General features: G+C 43.8%; 1 protein-coding gene across 1 annotated transcript in view; it reads left to right on the top strand.

The window, feature by feature from the left end:
* The window catches only part of ap4e1 (adaptor related protein complex 4 subunit epsilon 1), an 82200-nt gene that overhangs the window by 17024 nt on the left and 39554 nt on the right, over positions 1 to 25622 (top strand). Inside the window, exons 5-11 of the mRNA XM_072470629.1 lie at positions 9311 to 9432; positions 11178 to 11337; positions 12194 to 12360; positions 21259 to 21332; positions 23333 to 23455; positions 23623 to 23732; positions 24061 to 24200. Of these exons, the coding sequence (XP_072326730.1) occupies positions 9311 to 9432; positions 11178 to 11337; positions 12194 to 12360; positions 21259 to 21332; positions 23333 to 23455; positions 23623 to 23732; positions 24061 to 24200 (896 nt within the window). The remainder of the gene's footprint in view (positions 1 to 9310; positions 9433 to 11177; positions 11338 to 12193; positions 12361 to 21258; positions 21333 to 23332; positions 23456 to 23622; positions 23733 to 24060; positions 24201 to 25622) is intronic.

Here is a 25622-nt window from a genome sequence, read left to right as displayed (position 1 = left end):
GCCTTGATCTCGCTCATCCTTAAGCGAGATAAGGGCTCACTGCAATGTGGCTCCTACAGGCCGATATCGCTCCTTAATGTAGACGCCAAGCTGTTGGCCAAGATCCTGGCCACTAAAATTGAGGACTGTGTCCCGGGGGTGATCAAGACGGGGTTTGTCAAGGGCAGGCAGCTGAACACGAATGTGCGGAGGCTCTTGAATGCGATCATAATGCCCTCGGAAGGAGGGGATGCAGAAGTGGTGGCTGCAATGGATGCGGAAAAAGCCTTTGATCGGGTGGAGTGGGAGTACCTGTGGGAAGTGTTAGGCAGATTTGTATTTGGCGAGGAATTCATAGGGTGGGTCAAATTACTGTATCAGGCCCCCGTAGCGAGTGTGTCCACGAACCGGCTGCGGTCGGAGTACTTTAGGCTGCATCAAGGAACGAGGCAGGGGTGCCTTCTATCCCCCCTGCTTTTTGCCCTGGCAATCGAGCCGTTGGCCATGGTGCTGAGGAGGTCTAGAAACTGGAGGGGGCTGGTTCGGGGGGGTGGGGGTGGGGGGGGGGGGGGGGGAGGGGAGGAGCATCGTGCCTCACTGTATGCGGATGACCTGCTCCTGTATATTTCAGATCCGGTGGAGGGGATGGGAGACGTCATGCAGATCCTAAAAGGTTTCGGGGATTTCTCGGGTAGTAGTTGAATGTTGGGAAAAGCGAGCTTTTTGTGATCCATGCGAGGGGCCAGGAAAAGAGACTGGGAGAGCTCCAGCTCAAGATGGTGGAGAGGAGCTTTCGCTACTTGGGCATACGGGTGGCTAAGAGTTGGGATGCTCTACACAAGCTCAACCTAACGCGGCTTGTGGATCAGATGGAGGAGGACTTTAAGAGGTGGGACATGCTACCGCTTTCCCTGGCGGGCAGGGTTCAGTCCGTGAAGGTGACGGTCCTCCCCCGGTTCTTGTTTGTCTTCCAGTGCCTTCCCATCCTCAACGCCAAGTCCTTCTTCAAGCGGGGTGAACAGGATTATCATGGGATTTGTGTGGGCAAACAAGACCCCGCGAGTTAAAAGACTGTTCTTAGAGCTCAGTCGGAGGGTAGGGGTGCTGACGCTGCCGAGCTTCTGCAGTTATTATTGGGCAGCGAACATATCCATGATTCGGAAATGGGTAGTAAAGGGGGGGGAAACTGCTGGAGGCGGCGTCTTGCAGGGACACTAGCTTGGGGGCACTGATAACGGCACTGCTGCCGCTCCCGCCGGCACGGTACACCACAAGCCCGGTGGTGATGGCGGCGCTGAAGATCTGGAGTCAGTGGAGAAGGCATAGTGGGGAGGTAGGGGCCTCAGTCTGGACCCCGATACGAAACAACCACAGGTTGGTCCCAGGTAGAATAGACGGAGGGTTTCTAAGCTGGCACAGCGGGTATCAAAAGGATGGGTGACTTGTTTTTAAGATGGGACGTTTGCTAACCTGAGGGCGCTGGAGGAGAAATTCAGCTTACCCCGGGGGAATACCTTTAGGCACTTGCAAGTCCGCGCTTTCTTGAAGAAGCAGGTGGTGGAATTTCCGCTGCTACCTGCCCGCAGGATACAGGACAGTGTGGTCTCAGGCATGTGGGTAGGAGACGGAAAGGTATCAGACATATACTAGGAGGTGGAGGAGGACTCGGCGGAGGAGCTAAAAGGCAAGTGGGAGGAGGAGCTGGATGAGGGCCTGTGGGCGGACGCCCTGGGCAGGGTCAATTCCTCCTCATCTTGTGCCAGGCTTAGCCTGATTCAGTTTAAGGTGGTACACCAGGCGCACATGACAGCGGCAAGAATGAGCAAGTTCTTTGGGGTGGAGGACAGGTGTGTGAGGTGCTCAGGGAGCCCAGCAAACTCTGTCCATATGTTTTGGGCATGCCCGGCACTTAAAGAATTCTGGCGAGGCTTTGCAAAGGCTATGTCCAAGGTCTTAGACACTTGGGTAAAGCCGAGCTGGGGTATAGCGATATTTGGGGTATCAGAAGATCCGGGCGTGCAGGAGCCGAAAGAGGCCGGAGTCCTGGCCTTTGCCTCCTTGGTAGCCCGGAGACGGATCTTGTTAATGTGGAGGGATGCGAAACCCCCAAGTGTGGAGACTTGGGTCAGTGACATGGCTGGGTTTCTCGGTTTGGAGAGAATAAAGTTTGCCTTAAGAGGGTCCTTGATGGGGTTCTCCAGGCGGTGGCAACCGTTCCTTGACTTTCTCGCATAACGTTGGGTGAGGAGGTCAGCAGCAAACGGGGGGGGGGGGGGGGAGGTGGAGGGGGTGGGGGGCTGTATGAGTTGTGGATAGATTTTTCTTGTAAATGGTAGTTATCCCACCTTGTTTTGTTAAGTTAATTATTTTTTTGTTTTTTGTTGCATTTTGTTTAGTAGTGGTTTTGTAACAATTCTGTAAAATTTTGAATAAAAATATTTATAAAAAAAAAAAAAAAAGAACTTTACTTAGCAGTTAGAGAAGAAAATGTAATCTTTGTATGTTTGTCATTCACTGGTTTAGCAACAAAAGAAAATTAACCTTAATGTTAGCGGGATAGGTATTAATAATAATCTTTATTAGTGTCACAGGTAGGTTCACATTAACACTGCAGTGAAGTTACTGTGAAAGTCCCCTAGTCGCCACACTCCGGCACATGTTTCACCTCTCAAGCATGTCTTTCGGGACTTGTGGGAGGAAACCAGAGCACCCGGAGGAAACTCGAGCAAACTCCGCACAGACAGTGACCCAAGCCGGGAATCGAACCCAGGTCCCTGGTGCTGTGAAGCAGCAGTGATAACCACTGTGCTACCGTGTCGTATGAACAAGCATGCTGTGCCTAGAGCGAAAGGCAGTGTGTCCACCTCATGTCGTTGTTACTTCTATCCAGATCATCTTTGTTTTGATACACTGAATAGAGTTGAAGGACTTTCCGAGACTTTCCAGGGAGGGAAATGATGGAAGAAAATGAGTGCTGTGTATTGCTTCTTCTTGGTCTTCCTGCACAAGGTAGACTTTCATCTGTTCCCATAGCAAGATTTTAACCCCAGTGCAGGTCACTGGCTTGTTGCCAGAGGTGAGAGGCACCACACTGCATCAAGCATGGCTGACAGGAATTTCTCCCACTCTTACCTCCTGCCACTAGTGTATTGGAAGGATTTTGCAGGTTTATTCTTAACCTGTTGGCCATGTTATGAGCATGTATTGTCATCTTGGTTCTCTTCGCAATTGATCAGAGTTGCAGATATCTAGGTGATCCTCCAGAGTGGGGAGTTTGCAAAGTTGCCAAAGAAGAGAAATCATATATATATATATATATATATTTTTTTTAATGCTCTTATTTCCATTCCACATTGGACAGCAACTGTAATCTTTTGTCTCAAATTAAATCCTAAATTCAATTTAACCATTAATGGTTGCAGAATTATGTGTAATTATAACTATCACTGTTAAAGGGCAATATTGATTCAGTTAGTCATTAGTCATCTCTTCTCCTTTACATCTCATGACAATCAGGGGAAATGCATAATCGATGGCTGAAACCACATTGGTCCTTTACATCACAAGTTTAAAAAACATTCCTTACCGTTAGATTGAGCGAGTTAACAGGGCAGTAACAATGAACTATCCAGGATGCCTCCTAAATCTGCTCTGATCCCACACAGACTGATCCATAGAATACCTACACTGCAGAAGGAGGCCATTTGGCCCATCGAGTCTGCACTGAGCCTCCAATATGCCCACTCCCCCATCCTATCCCTGTAACCCTGCACATTGATAATAATAATTGCTTATTGTCACAAGTAGGCTTCAATGAAGTTACGGTGAAAAACCCCTAGCCGCCACATTCCTGCACCTGTTCGGGGAGGCCGGTACGGGAATTGAACTTGCGCTGCTGGCATTGTTCTGCATTACAAACCAGCTGCCCACTGTGCTAGACCAGCCCCTATCATGACCAATCCATCTTTGGACTGTGGGAGGAAACCTGAGCCCCCGGAGGAAACCCACGCAGACACAGGGAGAACGTGCAGACTCTGCACAGACGGTCACTCAAGGCTGGAATTAAACCCAGATCACTTGCGCTGTAAGGCAGCAGTGCTAACCACTGTGCCGCCCATCATGATGGGTTGGCAAGGATCGCAAATGGAGGAGTACAACATTACGTGATAGGTCTGTATTATGCTCCTGTTTGAAATACTCTGGAGCTCGTGCTTCTGGGAGAAATAAGCAATTGGCCAATCAGCAGCTGTTAATGAGTTAGATTAGTTGGCAAACTTAAATGTGGTTCATAAAATATAGTTTCAGTAATTGAAAGTTGAGTAATTATTAATGCCCGCCATCATTACAAATGCTTAAGTTTTGTTTTCCAAAAGTGATATTCAGGATAAATTATTTAAATATTCAGAATAAATTATTTATTGGGATTGGAGTACATGAATACATCAAGTTGATGTATGTGTAGAGGCGAGATCATTTTAAACCTATTGTATTCACGTGAAACACTAGTTCATTATGTATATATTGAATATTAATATAGGAATAATGTGCTTTGGAAGTCAAAGCCGTGATGAGCATTTGCTTTACAGCAATATTTATTGGCATTTATTTGTTCACTTTCATGTTGTCTACGACATAGTATTCTATAAGTGACAAAACAACAATTTGGTACATCTTGCTAACCTCCTGTCAAAATAGAGTTTAAAACCTATCTCTTCAGGGCAGCACAGTGGCACAGTTGTTAGCACTGCTGCCTCACGCCGCCGAGGTCCCAGGTTCGATCCTGGCTCTGGGTCTCTGTCCGTGTGGAGTTTGCACATTCTCCCCGTGTTTGCGTGGGTTTCGCCCCCACAACCCAAAGATGTGCAGGGTAGGTGGGTTGGTCACGCTAAATTGCCCCTTAATTGGAAAAAGTTTAATTGGGTACTCTAAATTTATTTTAAATTTTTTTTTTTTTTAAATCCTATCTCTTCATCCAAGGTTTTAATCAACACCCCAGCAACCCCCAAATCTGCTCCTTGGGTTGGTGTCGATTACAGTCTGATTATACCTCTGTGAAGTGCCTTGAGATGCTTTTCCTATGTTAAAGGCACTATAAAACAAAAAGCCGTTTACATTAATATAGCACCTTTTACATAATGAAATGGTACAAAGCACTTCACTGGGGCATTACTCAACAAAATATGACACTGAGCCACATAAGGAGAATTAGGTCAAATGACCAAAAACTTGGTCAAAGAGTTGGGTTTTAAGGAGTGCCTTAAAAGAGGGAAATGAGAGGGAGAGCGGTAGGGATGGAATTCCAGAGCTTTAACGCCTTGGCACCTGAAGACGTGGCCACCAAATCTGGGGGGTGTCGAGAGCATACAAGTGAAAACTATGCTGTGCTTTTTTAAAAAAATTGTTTTTATTAAAGCTTTTATCAAACAGAATTTTTACATAACTAGCAACAGAAAAATAAACGAAAAATCTTTCACAAAACTAGGTGGCGGTTATCATTATACAAAAAGAAAATATACATTAAGTAGACAGCCTCCCCCCCCACCCCCCCCCCCCGACTTTATTCGCTCCAGGCTGAGGAACCCAGCCACGTCACTAACCCAGGTCTCCACACTCGGGGGTTTCGAGTCTCTCCACATTAACAAGATCCGTCTCCGGGCTGCCAGGGAGGCAAAGACCAACACCTCAGCCTCTTTCGCTTCCTGTACTCCCGGATCCTCTGACATCCCAAAGATTGCTATTGTTGGACTCGGCCTCACCCGCGTGTCCAAAATCCTGGACATAGCCCTCGCAAAGCCCTGCCAGAATTCTTTAAGTGCCGGGCATGCCCAGACCATATGGATATGGTTCATCGGACTCCTTGAACACTTCGCACACCTGTCCTCCATCCCAAAGAACTTGCTCATTCTCGCCGTCATCATGTGAGCCCGGTGTACCACCTTAAACTGAATTAAGCTGAGCCTGGCACATGATGAGGAAGAATTCACCCTGCCCAGGGCATCAGCCCACAGGCTCTCATCTAGCTCCTCACCTAGCTCCTCCTCCCACTTGCCCTTCAGTTCCTCCACTGAGGCTTCCTCCGCCTCCTGCAGCTCTTGGTAGATGTCTGACACCTTCCCCCCTCCTACCCAGATGCCAGACACCACCCTGTCCTGTATCCTTCGAGGGGGCAGCAACGGAAATGTCCCCACCTGTTTTCTGAGAAAGTCGCGGACTTGGAGGTATCTGAAGGCATTTCCCGGGGGTAGGCTGAACTTCTCCTCCAGCGCCTTCAAGCTAGGGAAAGTCCCATCTATAAACAGGTCTCCCATCCTTCTAATGCCTGCCCTATGCCAGCCTTGAAACCCCCCGGCTATCTTGCCCGGAGCAAATCTATGGTTGTTCCATATCGGGGCCCCCCCCACCGGCCGCGCTCCAAAAACAGTCTTTTAACTCGCGGGGTCGTGTTTGCCCACACAAATCCCGTGATAGTCATGTTCACCCGCTTGAAGAAGGATTTGGGGATGAAGATGGGAAGGCACTGAAAATCGAACAGGAATCTGTGACAATAAGCGATTTTCATTTTCATTTCATTTCATTGTCACAAGTAGGCTTCAAATGAAGTTACCGTGAAAAGCCCCTAGTCGCCACATTCCGGCGCCTGTTTGGGGAGGCTGGTACGGGAATTGAACCGTGCTGCTGGCCTGCCTTGGTCTGCTTTAAAAGCCAGCTATTTAGCCCAATGAGCTAAACCAGCCCCTGTTTTTCGGCCAGCCACGTGCCCGTGCCCCCGCTTGCTCCAGCCCTCCCACCGGAGGCCCCCCATCCCGACTCTCCATCCGTCCCCAACAGTTGGCACCCCTTCAGTCAGCAAAGCAGCGCCCCATTCCCCCCAATCCCAACCCCCCATGCCAAGCACCCGCTTAGCACTGATTTTCCTCCCATTATGCTTCCGTAAGTCAGCTGACCCATGCTGACCCTGGCCGCTCCCGCCTCTATCTCCAAACTTACTATTATCTCCCCCCCCCCCCCCCCACACACACACGGTATGAGGGCAAGAGCCATCCAGATTCTTCCCATGCAATGGAAAACACAACCCGGGCGTTACCCCGCCCCCTGAGACAACCACCGAAAGAAAAAGGGAAAAAACCCAGAAAAAGAAAAGCAGACAACTTAAATTCTACTCCCAATCTCACATCAGGCCAACAACCTGTTACACATCCCCGCCAGAGCGTTTCACCCACATGCAGCTGCCCCTTAGTTCGAGTTCAGCTTTTCATGCTTAATAAATGTCCACACCTCATCCGGCGTATCAAAGTAATGGTGCCTGTCCTGGTACATTACCCAAAGCCTCGCCGGATGCAGGAGCCCGAACTTCACCGCTTTGCTGTGGAGGACCGCCTGAGCCCAGTTGAATCTCGCACGCCTCTTAGCCAGTTCAGCTCCCAGGTCCCGGTATATGCGAATCTCGCCGTTCTCCCACTTACTGCTCCGCTCCTTCTTTGCCCAACGCAAGGCACGCTCCCTGTCTGTGAAGCAGTGGAACCTTATCACCTTCGCCCTCGGTGGTTCGTTCGCCCTATGCTTCCTCGCGAGGACTCTATGCACCCTGTCCAGTTCCAAGGGCCGCGGGAAGGCCCTCGCGCCCATCAGCGTCCCCAGCATTGTAGTCACATGCGTGCTCATGTCCGCCCCCACCGCACCTTCAGGGAGGCCCAGAATCCGCAGGTTGTGACTCCTAGACCTATATTCAAGGTCATCCAGTCTCTCCTGCCATCTGTTGTGTAGGGCCTCGTGCGCCTCCACTCTGACCGCCAGGCCCAGGATCTCATCCTCATTATACCTTCCTCGCCACCTCTTTAATCGCCTTCTCCTGTACCTTCTGAGTCTCCACCATCTTTTCCATGGAGGCCTTTATAGGGGCCAGCATCTCCGTCTTTAGCTCTGCAAAGCAGCTTTTCAGAAACTCTTGCTGCTCTCTCGACCACTGGGCCCATGCTGCTTGGTCCGTGACGGCTGCTATTTTGTCCTCCCGGACCCGCTCCGCACGATTCCCCGCAATCGCTCTTTTAACAGCCCCGCTCCTGGTTCCCTCCATACAGCAGTGGGGGGAACCTCTCCAGGGTCCTTTGCCACGCTGGGAATCAATGCCAAAGTGCCGTTGCCACTCCGTTTAAAGGCCCGAAACTTCGATCCTGGCGGGAGCTGCCATGTGCGTGACCTATTCGGACATGGCCGCCCCTATGCTGTGTTTTTAATGCTGTTGCTAACTTGCGGCATGTGGTTAAGGGGGCTCAGGGTGTATTCTTGGGGGACACGAGAGGTATTAGTATGGGAGCAGGAAGCAAAGCCATTGCAAGTGGAATGTGATGAGATAGAAAAGAATGGAACCAGATGACAGCAGATAACTTCACCTTGCATTACTGCTGATAATTGAGAGAAGGCTGGACAGTAACCGGCAGATAGGATTTGTCCTGTGGTTTGTGGACAGGACATAACTGGGCAATTTTCAACATTATTGATTAGATGCAGGTATTGTGGCTATATTGGAATGATTTAGCTTGGGCCACGGCTAATTCTGGAATAAAACTTCAGTACTATAGCTGGGATGTTGCCATGTTCCGTGGCCTTTGCTGTATCTAGCGTCTTAAACCATTTCTTGTAATATGGAATGGCTAAAGACTGCCGTTTGTGATGCTGGGGACCTCTGTAGGGAGCCGAGATGGATTATCCACTTGGCACTCCTGGCCTAAAGTGGTTGCAAATGGTCTTTCGCACTGATGTGCTTGGCTCTCACATCAACAGTGGTTATATAATTTTAGTTTGATGCATTACTTAAAAGGTTGCTTCCTCAATGAGGGAGGTTTGAAATACAATTGAATGAGCAAGGAATGAACTTCTCTTCGTACGCTAACTCTTACCACGATACTTGAACAAAACCTGACTGGTTAAAGCATGTGTAACAGATGTCATTTTAAAGGTAGAAAAAATGGGTGGGAGAGTGGGACTAGCTGAGTTGCTCTTGCAGAGGACCTGCACAGAAACTGGGCTGAATGGCCTGTTTCTGTCCCATGATTTCCATGCCCTCTTGATGAGCTATTTGCATGTTAGACATCACATTGCTGAACATTTATTTTCTGAATGTTATGCTGAATAATACACTTTTGATGTTCGTGTGGAAGATCCGCTGTGATTTAACTGACTGGTGGAGCAGGCGCGAAGGATCGCCAGGCCTTTCCCTATTTCTATGTTAATGCAACTTGTGTGTGTAAATGAGAAGATAAACTCTTGCACATGAAACTCAGACTTGTATTGCTGTTGACTTTAATTCTGGAAATTCTTGTTCTAACATCAGGATCTGCAGAGCACTAACCTTCTCGAGGTGTGCATGGCTCTGACTGTTGCCAGCCAGCTTTTTCCACCAGACATGATCCCTGCAGTTCTTCCTTTGGTTGAAGAGAAGCTCCAGCACTCCAAGTAAGGGAATATAAATCAAGGCTATTATAAAATTGCGACATTCAGTCGTTTTTAAGGCAATATGAACACTTGTTTCATAACCTGAATCCAGCCAGGATTGTGTATTGCGCATTGTGTTTTACTGGGTTCACTAATATTTTCACTGGGAGGGGAAGAAGATTCCCACTGTTAGCTGTGTACAATAACATGATAAATGCATTCTTTGCCATATCTAGCATTTTGCTGTAAATGGGCAACAGAAGAAATCTTCCTTGGTGAGGGCAATGTACACATCGCAAAGAAAAGTCCCAAGCACTCAATGGCTGGAAAATGCTACATTCTCTCACTTCATAATGTTGAGCAGCCTGTGCCACCTTGACCTGTACATACCCTCTAAGGGATTTCATTGCAGTCTACTGCAGGACTTTCTCCATTGACTGGGCAAGGTGATGTAATTTAATCGGAAAAGATAATTACCTGCCCAACATTCTGATTTTAAAATTGAAACATACTGTAAATAAACTAACTTAGAAAGCAGTAGAATATCTGAAAATAGCACACAAAGGTATTTTCATTCCATAATCACTTGTACCCGAGTGTGATATTCTATTAAGAATCCTATTCACAAGTAATGCGTATGTCTGTCATGAAATCCATTTACTATTCTTAACCAGCTACTATGCTGAATTTAGTGGGATGTTAATACAATGGTTCACAACATGCATCTCAAGTTACTGGTGGCCTTGCTACCTTAAAATTCAATTTTCTTTTACTATGTCCTCTTACCATAGAATCCCTACAGTACAGAACAAACCCACGCGTCTGCACCAACCACTCCCCCGCCCTATCTCCGTAACCCTCCCTAACCGGCACGTCTTTGGACTGTGGGAGGAAACCAGAGCACCCAGAAGAAACCCACACAGATATGTGAGAACGTGCAAACTCCACACAGTCACCCAAGGCCGGAATTGAACCCAATTCCCTGGTGCTGTGAGGCAGTGGTGCTAACCACTGTGCTACCCACCGTGACCAGAGCTAACTCTTGTTAGCTGGATTTGCAAATCAGGCAATTTGAGGCTGTGATTGGTGCACTGAAACTGATGGTACTAACATCCCAACAGAACGGGTATAAAGACAGCTTTAGAGTTTAATAAAGCTAGCGGTTAGACCATAATCTTAGGAACAGACTTGTTTTTTAAAAATTTAAAGTTCCCAATTAAGGGGCAATTTAGTGTGGCCAATCCATCTACCTGCACATCTTTTCGGCTGTGGGCGTGAGACGCACAAAGACACGGGGAGAATGTGCAAAAAACACCATACAGGCAGTGACCCGGGGCCGGGAATCGAACCCGGGACCCCGGCGCCGTGAGGCAGCAGTGCTATCCACTGCCGCCCAGGAACCATTAGTGCTCCTGTCACTGTAAACCACCATATTGCATAAGTTACCGTAAAGAACTGGGAATTGCCCCAAATGAATCCAAGGGTTTTTGTTCCTCGATGCTGAACTGCAGTAGATTATTAACACTTTGTTTGAGAGTGAACATAAATCCAATAAAGGGATGTTGGGTAGGAGTTGAAAGTTTCAGTAAATAGTTTTTTGAGATTGCTGTTAGCAATGCTCTGAATGCATAATGATGCACGTCATATACTTGCACTTAATTTGTAAATAATGCTCCCGGAGAGCTTTCTGAAAATTTAAATGAGTAATTGTGAATGTGAACCTGTGTGCAAAAATGTTCTAAAAACAAAATGTTGCTTCTTTATAGGGAAATAATAAGAAGGAAAGCTGTACTTGCCCTGTACAAATTTTATCTTCTTGCTCCAAACCAAGTTCAACACATTCATGACAAGTTTAGGAAAGCTCTGTGTGACCGGGACCCAGGAGTCATGGCTGCCTCCCTTCACATCTACCTATTGCTCATTAAGGTACAATGCTATACCAAAAATGGAAAAAAATGTTTTTTTTTTTCATTTGAAGTTTTCTTCCCTCCCAATCTATGCCAAAATTCACAGTCTATTTGTGAGTTTTTCAAATGCCATCAATTCCAGTGTGAACTGGAACTTTTTAGAGTAGAATAATGAATTTAAATCGCTCGAATGGTTCAAACATTTTAACAAATTCAGACGAATTGGTTGTTAATGTTGTCAAGGTGCTGACACTGAGGTATAGTGTGTGAACCCAGACAGCAAGTGTTGTTTGACTAGCTGATTTCACAGCTGAACTTAATTCCTCAGTATCCAACGTGCATTTGGCTGCATTTTCCCATTGGAGTCGCTGGACAACATTTAGAAATGGGCGATCCCTCTTCTACCTCGCAACACAACGGTCCAAAGAGCAACTATAACAACCTAGTTACAGAGGCTAATTCAGCATCTGCTAGAAATCAAACCAACGGCTTTTGTTTTGAATGGCTCAGAACTACACCAAGCCGTACACGTTTGACCAACCAGGGGCGAGTGAACAAGCAGACCATGTGAAACAATTGTGTTTGTTTTTTAAGCTGTTTTTAAAAAACATTTAGAGTACCCAATTTTTTTTTTTTTTCCAATTAAGGGGCAATTTGGCATGGCCAATCCACCCATCATGCACATCTTTGGGTTGTGGGGGTGAAACCCACACAGACACGGGGAGAATGTGCAACCTCCACATGGACAGTGACCCAGGGCCGGGATTCGAACCCGGGTCCTCAGCGCCGTAGTCCCAGTGCTAACCACTGCACCATTGTGCTGCCCTTGTTTTTTAAGCTTTAAAGGAATTAAAGTACAATTCTTTCAATTTTAGGAAAATCCAGGTGGCTATAAAGATTTAACCAGTAGCTTTGTAACAATTCTTAAGCAAGTAGTTGGCGGAAAACTTGCAGTGGATTTCAACTACCATAGTGTACCAGCACCTTGGTTACAGATTCAACTGCTGAGAATTTTGCGATTACTGGGAAAAGATGATCAGATGTAAGTTGTTCTCGCCTAGTTTTTATTTTTTAAGTTTGATATTGCATAGCTGGAAATGAAACTGACTAGGAAATCTTACGTTGGCATTGCCCAGTGTTCACTGGGGAAAACGGTATGCTTCTTCCAGGTTGAAGAATTTTACAGCACCACATCTGGAACAAGTGCAAGCCACCATTAGCGAATTGACTGTTGATTTCAATGTACTGGGGCATCACAGCTACCAATGCAAGCATTTTAAGATTGTTACCCATAATGTTATATCTGGGAAGTGAAAACATTATGCAATCTTTAGCTGAAATTGAGCAGTGACCAAATGTCATTTGGGTATTATGCACAGATGTAAATTTCTCAAAGTTGTACATTCTATCCTTATTTCTGGACTTATTTCAGTTTATAAATTCCTGTATCCATGTTTATAATGGTAACAGTTTCTGTAAACTTAGCACACTGTAAATATATATATATATATATATATATATATAAAAGTCAAGGGGATGACTTTTATTTGAGCATTGTTGGTAATTTGACATGTATGCCTCATTTTGGAACAGATGAAATCCAGAAAAAAGACCAACAACACAAAATAATCCATGTTAAATATCATTCATAATTTGATCACTAATAATTTTGATAAATAAAAGCTTAAATGTATAAATGCTTTTAGCATTTATTTACCAGCGTTCATTCTCATTAGCATTTAGACATTTACATGTTAGCCTTTGGCTGCTGTTCTGTAAAGAGTCAAGATTTCTGCTCCTTTTCACAAACATGTTTATTTTCCTTTAACACACTGTACAAACCTCTTATCACTACATCACATGCTCCAATGGCCACCTGAAGCCTCTTTACATATCAGTGTCAATTATTGGATACTTAACACAATTGAGACATCTAATTAGAATGTCTCTTAACCCATTCCTTAACAGTCTCCTCTTCCTTGGAGAAAAAAAATAATTTGGTGAAAACAAAATTATAAGAAACTCAAAAACACACGCAATTTCCCCTCTCTTTTTTCTTTTTTTGGGGGAAAAGAAAGAAAACAAACAGTCACAGAAACAGCCGCCCTTCATTAACAATATCCAAAAGTTTCAGTGAACGAGCCCCTCTTTTCGTAAAACAATCGGACATTGATAGCTACTGTATCCCATTTAATTTTTGCTATCTCACCTCTGTCCAACATCTGCTTCAAACTTGTTATGTCTACCCTTAGCCTTTTCTCATTGACACTTTTTTTGTAGAGTGCACATTTTCCCACAGGGATTTATTGTCAATGTGACACTCAATGGGGTATGTTACCCAAATCCCCTAATCCCAAAATGTCTTGTCAATATCTGAGATATATAAAAGGCCATATCCACCGCCTCTACAAGCTTAACGTCTCAGCCGCCAAAGTGCTTTTGACCTCTCCTTATTTCCTTTATTTCCCACACAAGAGGGCAACATTTACCATTGTTCCCCAAAAGGAAAATTATGAAACCGCCTGCGCTTGAAACCCCATCACATAAATTTGCATAGGACGCATCACTACAAACTATGAGTTTCAAGTGCCTACGGTCACCTAAAACCGGGAACCTCAAAATACACTCCTGCATTTTTAGTTTACTAATGCTTTATTTGCTCTTATTTTTTCTTCCACTTTAGGATCATTCATTTTTGTACTCTACTCTAAGACATCAAAACTAACGCCCGGTTTAGTCTGTCTACCTAACCAATTCAGTTGCCCAATTAAAATTTGCAGTTGCTCTTTCTCCATCTTTGAAACCACTGCGTCTTTTTGTGAAACCCGACCACGACTAATTGCTATTGGGCTGATGCTCTCCAAATAAGATTGCTGACATAAAGTTGGCCCTAACTTAGTCTGTCCGGTTTCCAGTCCAATATATTTAAATGCACCGGAAGCCTGACTTCCAACCCCAAATTCTTTCCTGAAACCAGAGATTACAGTAGCTTCAAAATCACTATTATAATAGCTTCAAAGTCCCACCCCACAAAAAATCATCGACATGCACAATAAAGATGACAAAAGATTTCCTTTATAGTGCCAGTAAAACATTGCTGGATCTGCTTTCAACAGGCAGCAGCCTAACTTAACAAAACTGACTTTACCGAAAAATACCAGACTCTAGACACATCATTTAATCCATATACACATTTGTTCAACTTCCAGAGTACCCCTTTTGTGTTAGCTGCCTCTTTAGGAGGACGGAGAAAAATGTCTCTCTGAAGCTGATGCCCCTGCAAAAAGGCACTTTTTCTACCTATAGATTTGCATTCCCATGCCTTTGTGGCTAATAGAGCCAAGAAGATCTTTAAAATAACCTTTCCTGCTGTAGGTAAATCTACCCTTAAATCCTGATCTTCTAAGTTTTCTTCAAATCCCCTTGCCACGAGCCTGGCCTTTGCCTTATAAATTCCATCCGGAAGAACCTATTCCGTGCAAATCCATCTGTGGGATAGAGCTCTTTGTCCCCTATCCGGTACTTCTGTGTATACCCCAAATTCACTCCAACTATGCAGTTCTTGCTTTTTGGCGTCTTTGATAACTTTTTCATCTAATTTATTGGAAGCCACCAAAATCTCACATGCATGTGGGCTTTTTCTGCTAATAGCATTCGTAATCTTACCCATGTTCCGAGACCTTGACAAACTACATCCCCTATCCGCCTGGTATTTCGTTCTGTACTGCTACAGCTTGATCTTTCCCTTCTGCTATGCGATGTCCTTTCAATAATTCTTGACCTTTTCCTGCAAACCTGTTCACTATCCGATGTACTATCTGAACTTGCACCATGTTTCTGTGCCCTCCATTTCTGAACTTCATGTTCTCAATCCATTGTCTTGACACCCTCTCCTGAATGCTGTACATTGACCCAGTGTTAATACTTTCCAGTGGCCTTCCCTGCTCTACTAATAACAGTTGCATCCTTCCATTGACGAGACCCTCCAGGCAAGTATGTCACTTTTGTACCAACTTTTGGCAGTTGTCCTTTTGGAAAAATGGCCTGTTCTAATTCATCAGAAGTGTTGTGTTCCTCTACAGAAACCCTATCTATATCAGTTAACTGGCCCTCATAGTTCTGTAACACGTGCGTACCAGATGACCCTGGTTCCTCATCATGTCTGCCTGCTCTGTCTAAATTTGAAAATTTGTAATCTCTACCCATTATCCTTGATGAATGTACCCTAACAGTCTGATTGCCATGTTGCAAAATAATTGTTTTGCCATCTATACCTATAATCTTACCTGAGCCTTTCCCTTCATTAAAATTGGTTCTCTTATAGTATACTATGCCTCCTTGCTGAAAAGTGGTATCTGATAGCCGTATATTATGCCTTAAAGCTCTGCGAATTCTTTCAGAGACTTCTGCTTCCAAAAAAGCTTTTCTACTGCTATGTAATGCATTTACATGCTCAGCAAAGGCAGAGCTAATTGTAGTCCCTTCCCAAGCTGGAGGCTGGTCATCCAAAATGGACTGAAATTTAAGATTTTTACCAAACGCTAATTGATAGGGATTATAGCCCCAGCCATCTGCAATGAATTCTTTGCATGTACAGCCCATGCTAAAGCTGTATTTAACTCGCAGTTTGGTCTATGTACCAAGATTTTCTGGAGCATGTCATCTGTTACAGCATGGTTTCTTTCACACACACCAATACTAAATGGGCTTTCCGCAGCCGTATTCATAACTGTGATATTCACATTTTCACGCATATCCCAAAACTCATCATTAGCAAATTATCCCCCATTGTCTGTAAGGAATTTTGCCAGTGGGCCGATTCCTGTCCCTATCCATTTTTCCACGATTTGATCCAGAATTACACTCTTCTTTACTTCGTACAATAGTTGATTGACTAAATCTGGTTGCTAAATCTACAAAATGCAAAATAAATATATTATTAGCTTTATCCCAGATCTTAAGGACCATGGCGACAATGTCATTAAAATCCCTGGCCAAAGGTAGGGTTACTGTCGGTTGTGATGGTGTCCTTCTGTACTTCCTACAAACTTCACAGCGATCACTAATCTGTTCTATCAATTTAGTATAATTGTCATCCCTTACCCCTGCATCCTTTAATAAATGTTTCAGCCTCCGAGGAGACGGAGGCGCAAATTGCCTATGCAGTTTTAATACAACAAGCATTTTATCAGCTAAAGTCCCATTCCCAACTGCCATTAACACATCCTTAACAACTGCATCTGAAATATTATTTGTAAGTAATGGAATACAATAGTGTCCCTACTCTGTAAATTGTAAGTCCCCCGTCTTTCCAAAAACTGTTGCCTCATCCTGTTCCATATCCAGTTTCATGTGTGCTTTCTTCATCGATGGTCTGCTCAGAAGCAAAAGTATCTCACTTGATACAACATCCGTGTTAATGAAATGATTCACTCCGGCAATATTACAAGGGGTCACTACTCTTTTCAGCGACTTCAGAGTATTATCATCCCCAAACCTGAAGCTTGTGCAACTTTCAAATTCCTTAACCTTGTTACGATTTTCAGCATTTAACGAGTCCAGGTAACATTTTAACCAGTCAATTCCACACACAGTAGATATGCAGCCACTGTCCAATACAGCACAATTGAAGTATTCTGTAACCAACACCCTCATTACCGGAGTAAAATTGCTTGTTAATAGGACAATGCCTTCTTTCTGGTCACGATCTTTTTCCTCTTCAGACTCTTCCATGTCATGTGTCGCTTCAAACACTCTATTTTAACGTGTTGGACAGTTGAAAGCATAATGGTATTGAGAGTCACACCGAAAACATCGATTCATCGTACCCCAGGCATTTCTGGGGTTCATTTTCCTATTTCCATTCCCATGTCCCCCCTCCTATTATAGGTTTTAAATGATGTGGTGATGCCGGCGTTGGACTGGGGTGAGCACAATAAGAAGTCTTACAACACCAGGTTAAAGTCCAACAGGTTTGTTTCAAATCACTAGCTTTCAGAGCACTTCTCCTTCCTCAGGTGAATGAAGAGGTAGGTTCCAGAGACAAAGTCAAAGATGCAAGATGATACTTTGAATGCGAGCATTTGCAGGTAATTAAATCTTTACAGAGCCAGAGAGGGATAACCCCAAGTTAAAGAGGTGCGAATTGTCTCAAGCCAGGACAGTTGGTAGGATTTTGCAAGCCCAGGCCAGATGGTGGTGGGGGTTGGGGGGGGGGTGTTGAATGTAAGGCAACATGAATCCAAGGTCCCGGTTGAGGCCGTACTCATGTGTGCGGAAGGGGCTGGTTTAGCACAGGGTTAAAGAGCTGGCTTTTAAAGCAGATCAAGGCAGGCCAGCAGCACAGTTCAATTCCCGTACCAGCCTCCCCGAACAGGTGCCGGAATGTGGCGACTAGGGGCTTTTCACAATAACTTCATTGAAGTCTACTTGTGACAATAAGCGATTTCATTCATTTTCATTACATTCACCCCCATCTGGCATAGGCTTGCGAAATCCGACCAACTGTCCTGGCTTGAGACAATTCACATGTCTTTAACCTGGTGTTACCCCTCTCTCTGGCTCTGTAAAGACTTAATTACCTGCAAATGTTTGCATTCAAAGTATCGTCTTGCATCTTTGACTTTGTCTATATAAATGTTTGTGGAACCTGCCTCTTCAATCACCTCAGGAAGGAGCAGTGCTCCGAAAGCTAGTGATTTGAAATAATCCTGTTGGACTTTAATCTGGTGTTGTAAGGTTTTAAATGGCTTTCTATCCTCATAATTTCCGGGTCCCGATCTCCTTCCATACTCTTGTAACCTGTTCATAGCCATACGATTTTGCCATCCTGTCAGGAGTGTTTCTTCCACGGTCTGCTTTATTGCTGGCTGACCCATTTGTGTCATAAGAGCCATAGGAATTGAATGTTTCCCCAGAAACTTCTTTACGGCCTCAGTCACCTGATCGAATAAGGTATCATTATCCACAAGCTTAACTCCCGTCAAAACCAGGAGCCTATCCATGTTGGTCACTCTAGCACAGTCCAGTAACTTAAATGCCAACATGGACTGTGGATATTCCAGGCGGTGTTTGTGTAGCCTTTTGTATAGACTGCAAAATTCCATTCGATAGTCCTCAATAGAGATATCCTCTGTTTTCCGCAATCTATCAAATTCTGACCAGGCTTCATACGCACTTCACAAGTCATCCTTTTGATAAATCTTATCCACAAAATGTAATAGACCTTTTACGGAGTTTAATTGTTCCAATTCCAACTCCGAAAACACTTTACTTCGGATTTTGTTCTCATAAGGTAGAGAAAGAGCCAATACCATACCTTGTTTCCTCTTTCCCAAGGCAGTTACCTTAGTTCACATAACAACTGCACTTCTCCATTGGTCGTGCAATCCCCTTTCAGAAAATAATGGTGGATAATCCTATCCGGCCATCTTTATCCTAGGTTTGCCATATATATATATATATTTTTTTTTTTTTCTTACTCCTTGGTTGAGTCTGAAAAAGTTGTATCTTTCAACCCTTCACATTTGCACACATCCTCTGCTCCCAATGTTAGCCTTTGGCTGCTGTTGTTTAAAGAGTCAAAATTTCTGCTCCTTTTCACAAACACCTTTATTTTCCTTTCACACATCACTACATCACATGCTCCAAAGGCCACCTGAAGCCTCTTTACATATTGGTGTCAATTATTGGATACTTAACGTAAATGAGACATCTAATTAGAATGTCTCTTAACCCATTCCAGAACATTACATCGGATCGTTCGCTAACATTTTCCTGATTGTATTTTGATTCCAAAAGTTTTGAACTTTGATCCGTGGAAAATTAGCGTCAGCGTTAACACTAGGTAAGGGCCGCAGCGGTTAGCAATGCTGCCTCACTGTGCCGAGGACCCGGGTTCGATCCCGGCACCTGGTCACTGTCCATGTGGAGCTTGCACATTCTCCCCGTGTCTGCGTGAGTCTCACCCCCACAACCCAAAAAAGATGTGCAGTGTAGGTGGAATGGCCACGCTACAATTGCCCCTTAATTGGAAAGAAATGAATTGGGTACTCTAAATTTATTTTTTTAAACTTGAGCAGGTATGTTTTTTTTGTAATTACTGAATTAGGCCAAATATCATGGTGTCAGTTTTTACGTGAGTATATATGGTACACCTCTCCTGTCTTGCAGTAATTGAACTGACGAGAGGCGTGACCAATATGCCAGCAGCTCCGGTTCTAAATGTTGACGTAGGAACCCACAATGGAAAGGTTGACCGGAAGCGCGTGAGAATTTTAAGATGCAGGCAGAGATAATTCAAAGCTATTCCTGCTACCCCCATTTCCGTTTTGTCAAGGTTTATTTTGTTTACGGTGGGTTTACCTTTGAACAGTCAGCCTTGGCTTGTGGAAATTATGTGGGATGCACTTTCAGAAGGGAAAGCAGCATTAAAGGTTGTACACTACGTTGAAACAATGATGTGTCCTGAGGTGATGAAAGACATATTACGTAACTGCCAAACGCTTTCCTCAATAAGGCTTTTTAATTTCTATGCACTATCGGATGTTATTTCTGAATCCTTCAATATGAAGTTTTCTTGAATTGTTTGCTGGTCAGCATGGTGATATCGTTATATTGATTTTGCCAAAGTCCACAACTTCTCAGTTACAAGTTTTTTAAAATTGAGGGGCAATTTAGCGTGGCCAATCCACTTACCCTGCACATCTTTTTGTGTTGTGGGTGTGAGACCCATGCAGGCACGGGGAGAATGTACAAACTCCACACGGACCAGGGCCGGGATCGAACCTGGTCCTTGGTGATGTGAGGCAGCAGTGTTAATCACTGCGCAACCCGTGCCACCCCAGTTCCAATAAGCTGAAGTTAAATAACATCCATGTTAGTGATATTGGTTGAGTTATAATCCTCCGGGACTCTACATTTTAAAGATTTGTGATCTTATAGTGTAAAGCTAGGATCAAACATTTAACAGCATTTCTGTCGCTGTACAGATTCAGCTAGAGTTTTTAACTCGCTGGCTGGGTTTTTGTTTAAATGAGGGGTGCATTTTTGTTTTTGAAAAAAATTACAAATCCCATTACAATTGATGAATAAAAATTCTTAGTAAATATTGGCTAGATGTTGATCAGAAATAATACATTTACTTTCAACTGATGTATTAATTCAGCTCCTGAGAATTATCACTTGGGCAAGGAAATTTAAAATTTGTTTTCACCTGATGGTTTGATAACCAGTATGCACCATGAAAACAGCACCGATTATGAAATTGTGATCTTTGATAACTGACTGCCCACCAGCACATACACTCTAGGCTTTGGTGAGACCTTTGGTCACCAGAATGAGGTACTGGGGAAAGGCCTGCACTTGTGTACCCCAGCAAAAGCAACATTTTCAGAAGGGAAGATAATTAAAGGGAAAAATTGTCTGCAAAGCAGTGCACGTTGGGCGGATTGCTGCAATTCTTTCTATTAGTGATTGGCTGTCAGCCTTGGGTCATTCGTATCGAGTCCGATGACCATGCATTAAGCCCCCCATCAGTGACTTGAGCTCACAATCTCGTTTTACACTTCATTGCAGCACTAAGGGCATGCTGAACTGTTGGAGGTGACACCTTCTGGATGAGATATTAAACTGAGGCCCCATCTGACCCCTTGGGTTTATGTAGAAGATTCCATGGCTCTATTTGAAGATGAGCTGAGGAGTTTTCCAAGTGTATTGATCAATATTTATCCCTCAGCTAGCATCACTGAAAAAGTATATATGGCCATTTACCTCATTGCTGTTGTGGAACCTTGCTGTGCATAAAGTGGGTCGCAAGTTTGCCTAAACGTGACTAAATTTCAAAAATGCTTTGGAATATCCTGAGCTTGTGACAGGTTGAATACAATTGTTTCTATTTTTCTCTGCAATCTCTCTGAAATATGATTTTTATTTGGGGCAGAACAAGTGAACTAATGTATGATATTCTGGACGAGTCTTTGCGGAGAGCTGAAATTAACCACAATATAACTTATGGTAAGTAACTGTCTGAAAATGTAGCTTGCTTCATTTGTCTGCACTAAGGAGCAGTTTCAATGTAGATCAATTTTCAAATGAAGACATAGCAAATAGTCGCTTGATAGTACAGAACTTAAGTGTTTCTGAAAAAAAAGACATGATATTCAAACTTTTCATCTTTTACTCATCAGGACAGACTCAAGAATACCAAATTTCAAAGGGAACTGCAATTTATAGTTAGTGAGAAAAAGGGTACTGATTGTTTGGCAACTGGACTCTGAACCAAAGCACCGGGGGAGACGGAGCAGCTGTTCCCTGGTGCATTCCCCATGCCGACCAATTGGAGTCGATTTTCTTTTATTAAATTTAAACATAAACCTGGGGGAGTGACTGCCATAACCTGTATCCATATTATACTTACAGCGTCGGGGATCTCATATACCCAGAACCCTTGCTTCCTTCTGTGTACTCCATGGCAATGCCTCGACAAATCTGATTACTCATTGGGATAATTGTGTCTCTTCTGCTGGCACATTGGTTAGCACTGCTTCCTCACAGCGCCAGGAACTCTGGTGCAATTCTGACCTTGGGTGACTTGCCTGTGCGGAGTATGCACATTCTCCCTGTGTCTGCGTGGGTTTCCTCTAGCTGCTCTGGTTTCCTCCCACAGTCCAAAGATGTGCAGGTTAAGTGGATTGAGGGTGCTAAATTGCCCCTTAATGTCCAACAGTTAGGTGGGGTTATGGGGATTGGGCGGGGGGGAATGGGCGTGCTTATGGTGCTCTTTCGGAATGTTGGTGCAGACTCGATGGGCCAAATGGCCACCTCCTGCACTGCAGATATTCTATGAATCCATGAAGGTGAAGGTGCTGTTTTGCTGTGGCCCAATTGATTTGAATGCAAACCAAGATGATTTCTAAATTAAAAGTCCATTAGTTTGCAGTTCATGTTTTCCTTCTGGTAGTTAATGTTGATCATCAAAGAATCAGTCATCTAAATTTCCTGTATAGTGTAAGTTAAGTGTCATGACTGGAAACACAGCAACAGTCTCCATTGAAACCTTGGTAAATAAGTTTTTGGAAAATGTGTGAAGTAGCACAGTCGATAATCTTAATTTGAATTTTGATCAGTAATGAATGCTAAGATGTTTCAGTTTTCAAAGCAAGATTGCATTACTGTGTTAAATTGCTTACAGGTGCTGGCCATTTACAATCTATATACTGGCATCAAAAGCTGTAGTTTAGGAGATTTGAGATTAGTGGATTTAGAATAGATTGCAGTTTGTGATTACAAGACGTAGTGTTATACTTGACCTGCAAGTGCTTGACATTTGCTCCATAACAGATGTAGCATTTGATTGACCACGAAAAATACTACCCCCACCCCCACCAGTTTTATGGCATGGAGTGTGCCAGAAAATTAAGCATTATCTGGCATTCATTCTATAGTGGGCCACTGGAAGACTCCTAGTTCTAAGTTCTAAGTCTGCTGGCTGAATGTGCTGCACTTGAAATGCGTTTGTTTACAATCTATGATTCAGTATTTCTTGATGGGGCACGTTGTATGTTCACGCGATGCACTGCAAATGATTCCGTGGAAAACAAGGGCCGAGATTTTCTGGCTCTTTGAGCCAGCGGGATCTTCTGGGCCTTCTGACGGCACTCCCCTGCCGCGGGTTTCCTGGAACAGAAGACCCTCCGGTTGGCCAATGGCAGGCTGGCTCCCGCCGCCGGGAAACGCCACGGGGATGCCTGGAGAATCCCGACCAAGGTGTGTTGTATGAATTTGAGTACATCGTACTTTCCTGCATTAATCCTAATAATTTGTAGAAACTTTTTCTCGTATCGTGTATTTTGTAAGAACTTTGTGTGGTAAATCACTTCCACAGTTTGCAAACACTTTAAGCTTATTTAAGTTCATTCGGATTTCTTTATAACTTATTTTGTCTGAATGTGAGCTGACTTATTTGAGACTGTAACTCCCTGGTTTTTACCAACTCCTGCTTTAATATTTTTCAGCAATTTTGTTTGAGTGTATTCAGACAGTATATACTATTCATCCAAAGGTGGATCTATTGGAAAAGGCAGCAAAGTGTAATGGAAAATTTATCTTGTCACCCAAAAACAACCTGAAATATTTGGGTAAGGATATTCTGTGAAGTGAATGCTTGTATTTTTGTTTTACATTTAATAATAATTAATAATCTTTATTGTCACAAGTAGGCTTACATTAACACTGCAATGAAGTTACTGTGAAAAGCCCCTTACGTACATATTGAAAAGTGAGCCAATGCATTTTCATGTTTCAGGGTTAAAAGCCCTCTCGTATGTAATCCAGCAAGATATGAATCTAGTTCTTCAGCACCAAATGACAATAATTGAATGCCTGGATCACCCTGACCCAATTATAAAGCGAGAGGTAAGAGTTGTTTTGACCTAGGTTGTTTGAATATTAAGGCTAATGAAATGGTGCTGCTAATGTTTCAGAACATTGACGTGAAGGCTCATTGAACACATTATTCACCAGCATGTAATTTTAAATTTTCTTTTGAGGTTTGCCCAAATTAATTTCAGTAAAGAGTCACTGTAGGTTGTAAATCAAGGTTTGAAGACCAATTTTTGAGGAGTGGAAAATGCATGAGAGCCTTGGACGATTAATCCTTGTACAGCTTTGATTCAAAGGTTCCTGATTTCAGTGATACTGTCTTGCTGCTTTTAACTTCATCCGAGTTGTGCTCTTTCCGCAGACCCTAGAACTGCTCTATCGAATCACTAATGCACAGAATGTAGCTGTTATTGTCCAGAAAATGCTGGACTATCTGAGGCAAAGCAAAGATGAATACATCACCATCAGTTTAGTTGGCAAAGTAGCAGAACTCGCAGAAAAATATCCTTTCAACAATGGCAAATCAGCTAATATTTGTAGGTGTTGTGTGAACTAATGGACGGTGCTTTTTCTTTCCATAATTAGAACGAGATGGTTGCTGAGATGGAAAACATAGAGATTGAATAATAAAACATTCTGGCACTGATTGAAAATAGTGTTCGTAATTCTGATTCTGTTGAGGATGTTTGTGAAATATGAACTCAATTGTTATACAGCGGTAAATTAAAGTCGAAAATTATGTACCGGTGGCATTTATTTTGCTAATGTCAAAACCCTATGATTCACCAGGTTACGAGCACTAGGCTGTCACTTGGGTATTTTGAGTGAGTTAAAGATGGGACATTGAATGCTCGTGTTTGTTCTATTATTTTGGCTGCGGTGCATGGCAAGTGTTATCTACTCTCCCCCTCACAGGTTTTGGCAAAGTGAAATTTTGCCATGTTACATTTGTATTATCAATTTGCATTTCTGTATAATTCATTGTGGCTTCACAGCGCCAGGGTCCCAGGTTCGATTCCCCACTGGGCCACTGTCTGTGAGGAGTCTGCACTTTCTCCCCATGTCTGCATGGGTTTCTTCCGGGTACTCCGGTTCCCTCCCACAGTCCAAAGACGTGCAGGTTAGGTGGATTGGCCATGATAAATTGCCCTTAGTGACCAAAAAGGTTAAGGGGGGTTATTGGGTTACGGGGATAGGGAGGAAGTGAGGGTTTAAGTGGGTCGGTGCAGACAGGATGGGCCGAATGGCCTCCTTCTGCACTGTATGTTCTATTATGAACAAGGTGACTTCCTGAGGTGCTTTATGATAGAAAGTAATAGGGCACTGAATGGAGGGGAAATAAGGTCACAGGAGAAATTATTTATAAAATGTAATTCTATTTTTACTTAAATAATAAAGGAATCAGCCCTATTTTTATTTTTCCAGAATGATTTGACTTGATCGTCGTAGAATTATTTTGCATTCCCTGAGGATTGTATCATATAGCAAAGAAAGTGAAAATTCACACCTCATTTCACAGTTTGCATTGCTGGCAAACTTTGGAACATTATTGGGCAGCATGGGTAGCATTGTGGATAGCACAATTGCTTCACAGCTTCAGGGTCCCAGGTTCGATTCCGGCTTGGGTCACTGTCTGTGCGGAGTCTGCACATCTGCCCCGTGTGTGCGTGGGTATACTCCGGGTGCTCCGGTTTCCTCCCACAGTCCAAAGATGTGCAGGTTAGGTGGATTGGCCATGATAAATTGCCCTTAGTGTCCAAAATTGCCCTTAGTGTTGAGTGGGGTTACTGGGTTATGGGGATAGGGTGGAGGTGTTGACCTTGGGTAGGGTGCTCTTTCTAGGAGCTGGTGCAGACTCGATGGGCCGAATGGCCTCCTGCACTGTAAATTCTATGATAATCTAAATTATAAATCTCAGCTCAG

The sequence above is a fragment of the Scyliorhinus torazame genome, chromosome 12 (assembly GCF_047496885.1).
Source record: "Scyliorhinus torazame isolate Kashiwa2021f chromosome 12, sScyTor2.1, whole genome shotgun sequence".
Classification (NCBI taxonomy): domain Eukaryota; kingdom Metazoa; phylum Chordata; class Chondrichthyes; order Carcharhiniformes; family Scyliorhinidae; genus Scyliorhinus; species Scyliorhinus torazame.
The sequence above is the reverse complement of the archived record's forward strand: the minus strand, read 5'-3'. Positions and strand labels throughout refer to the sequence as shown.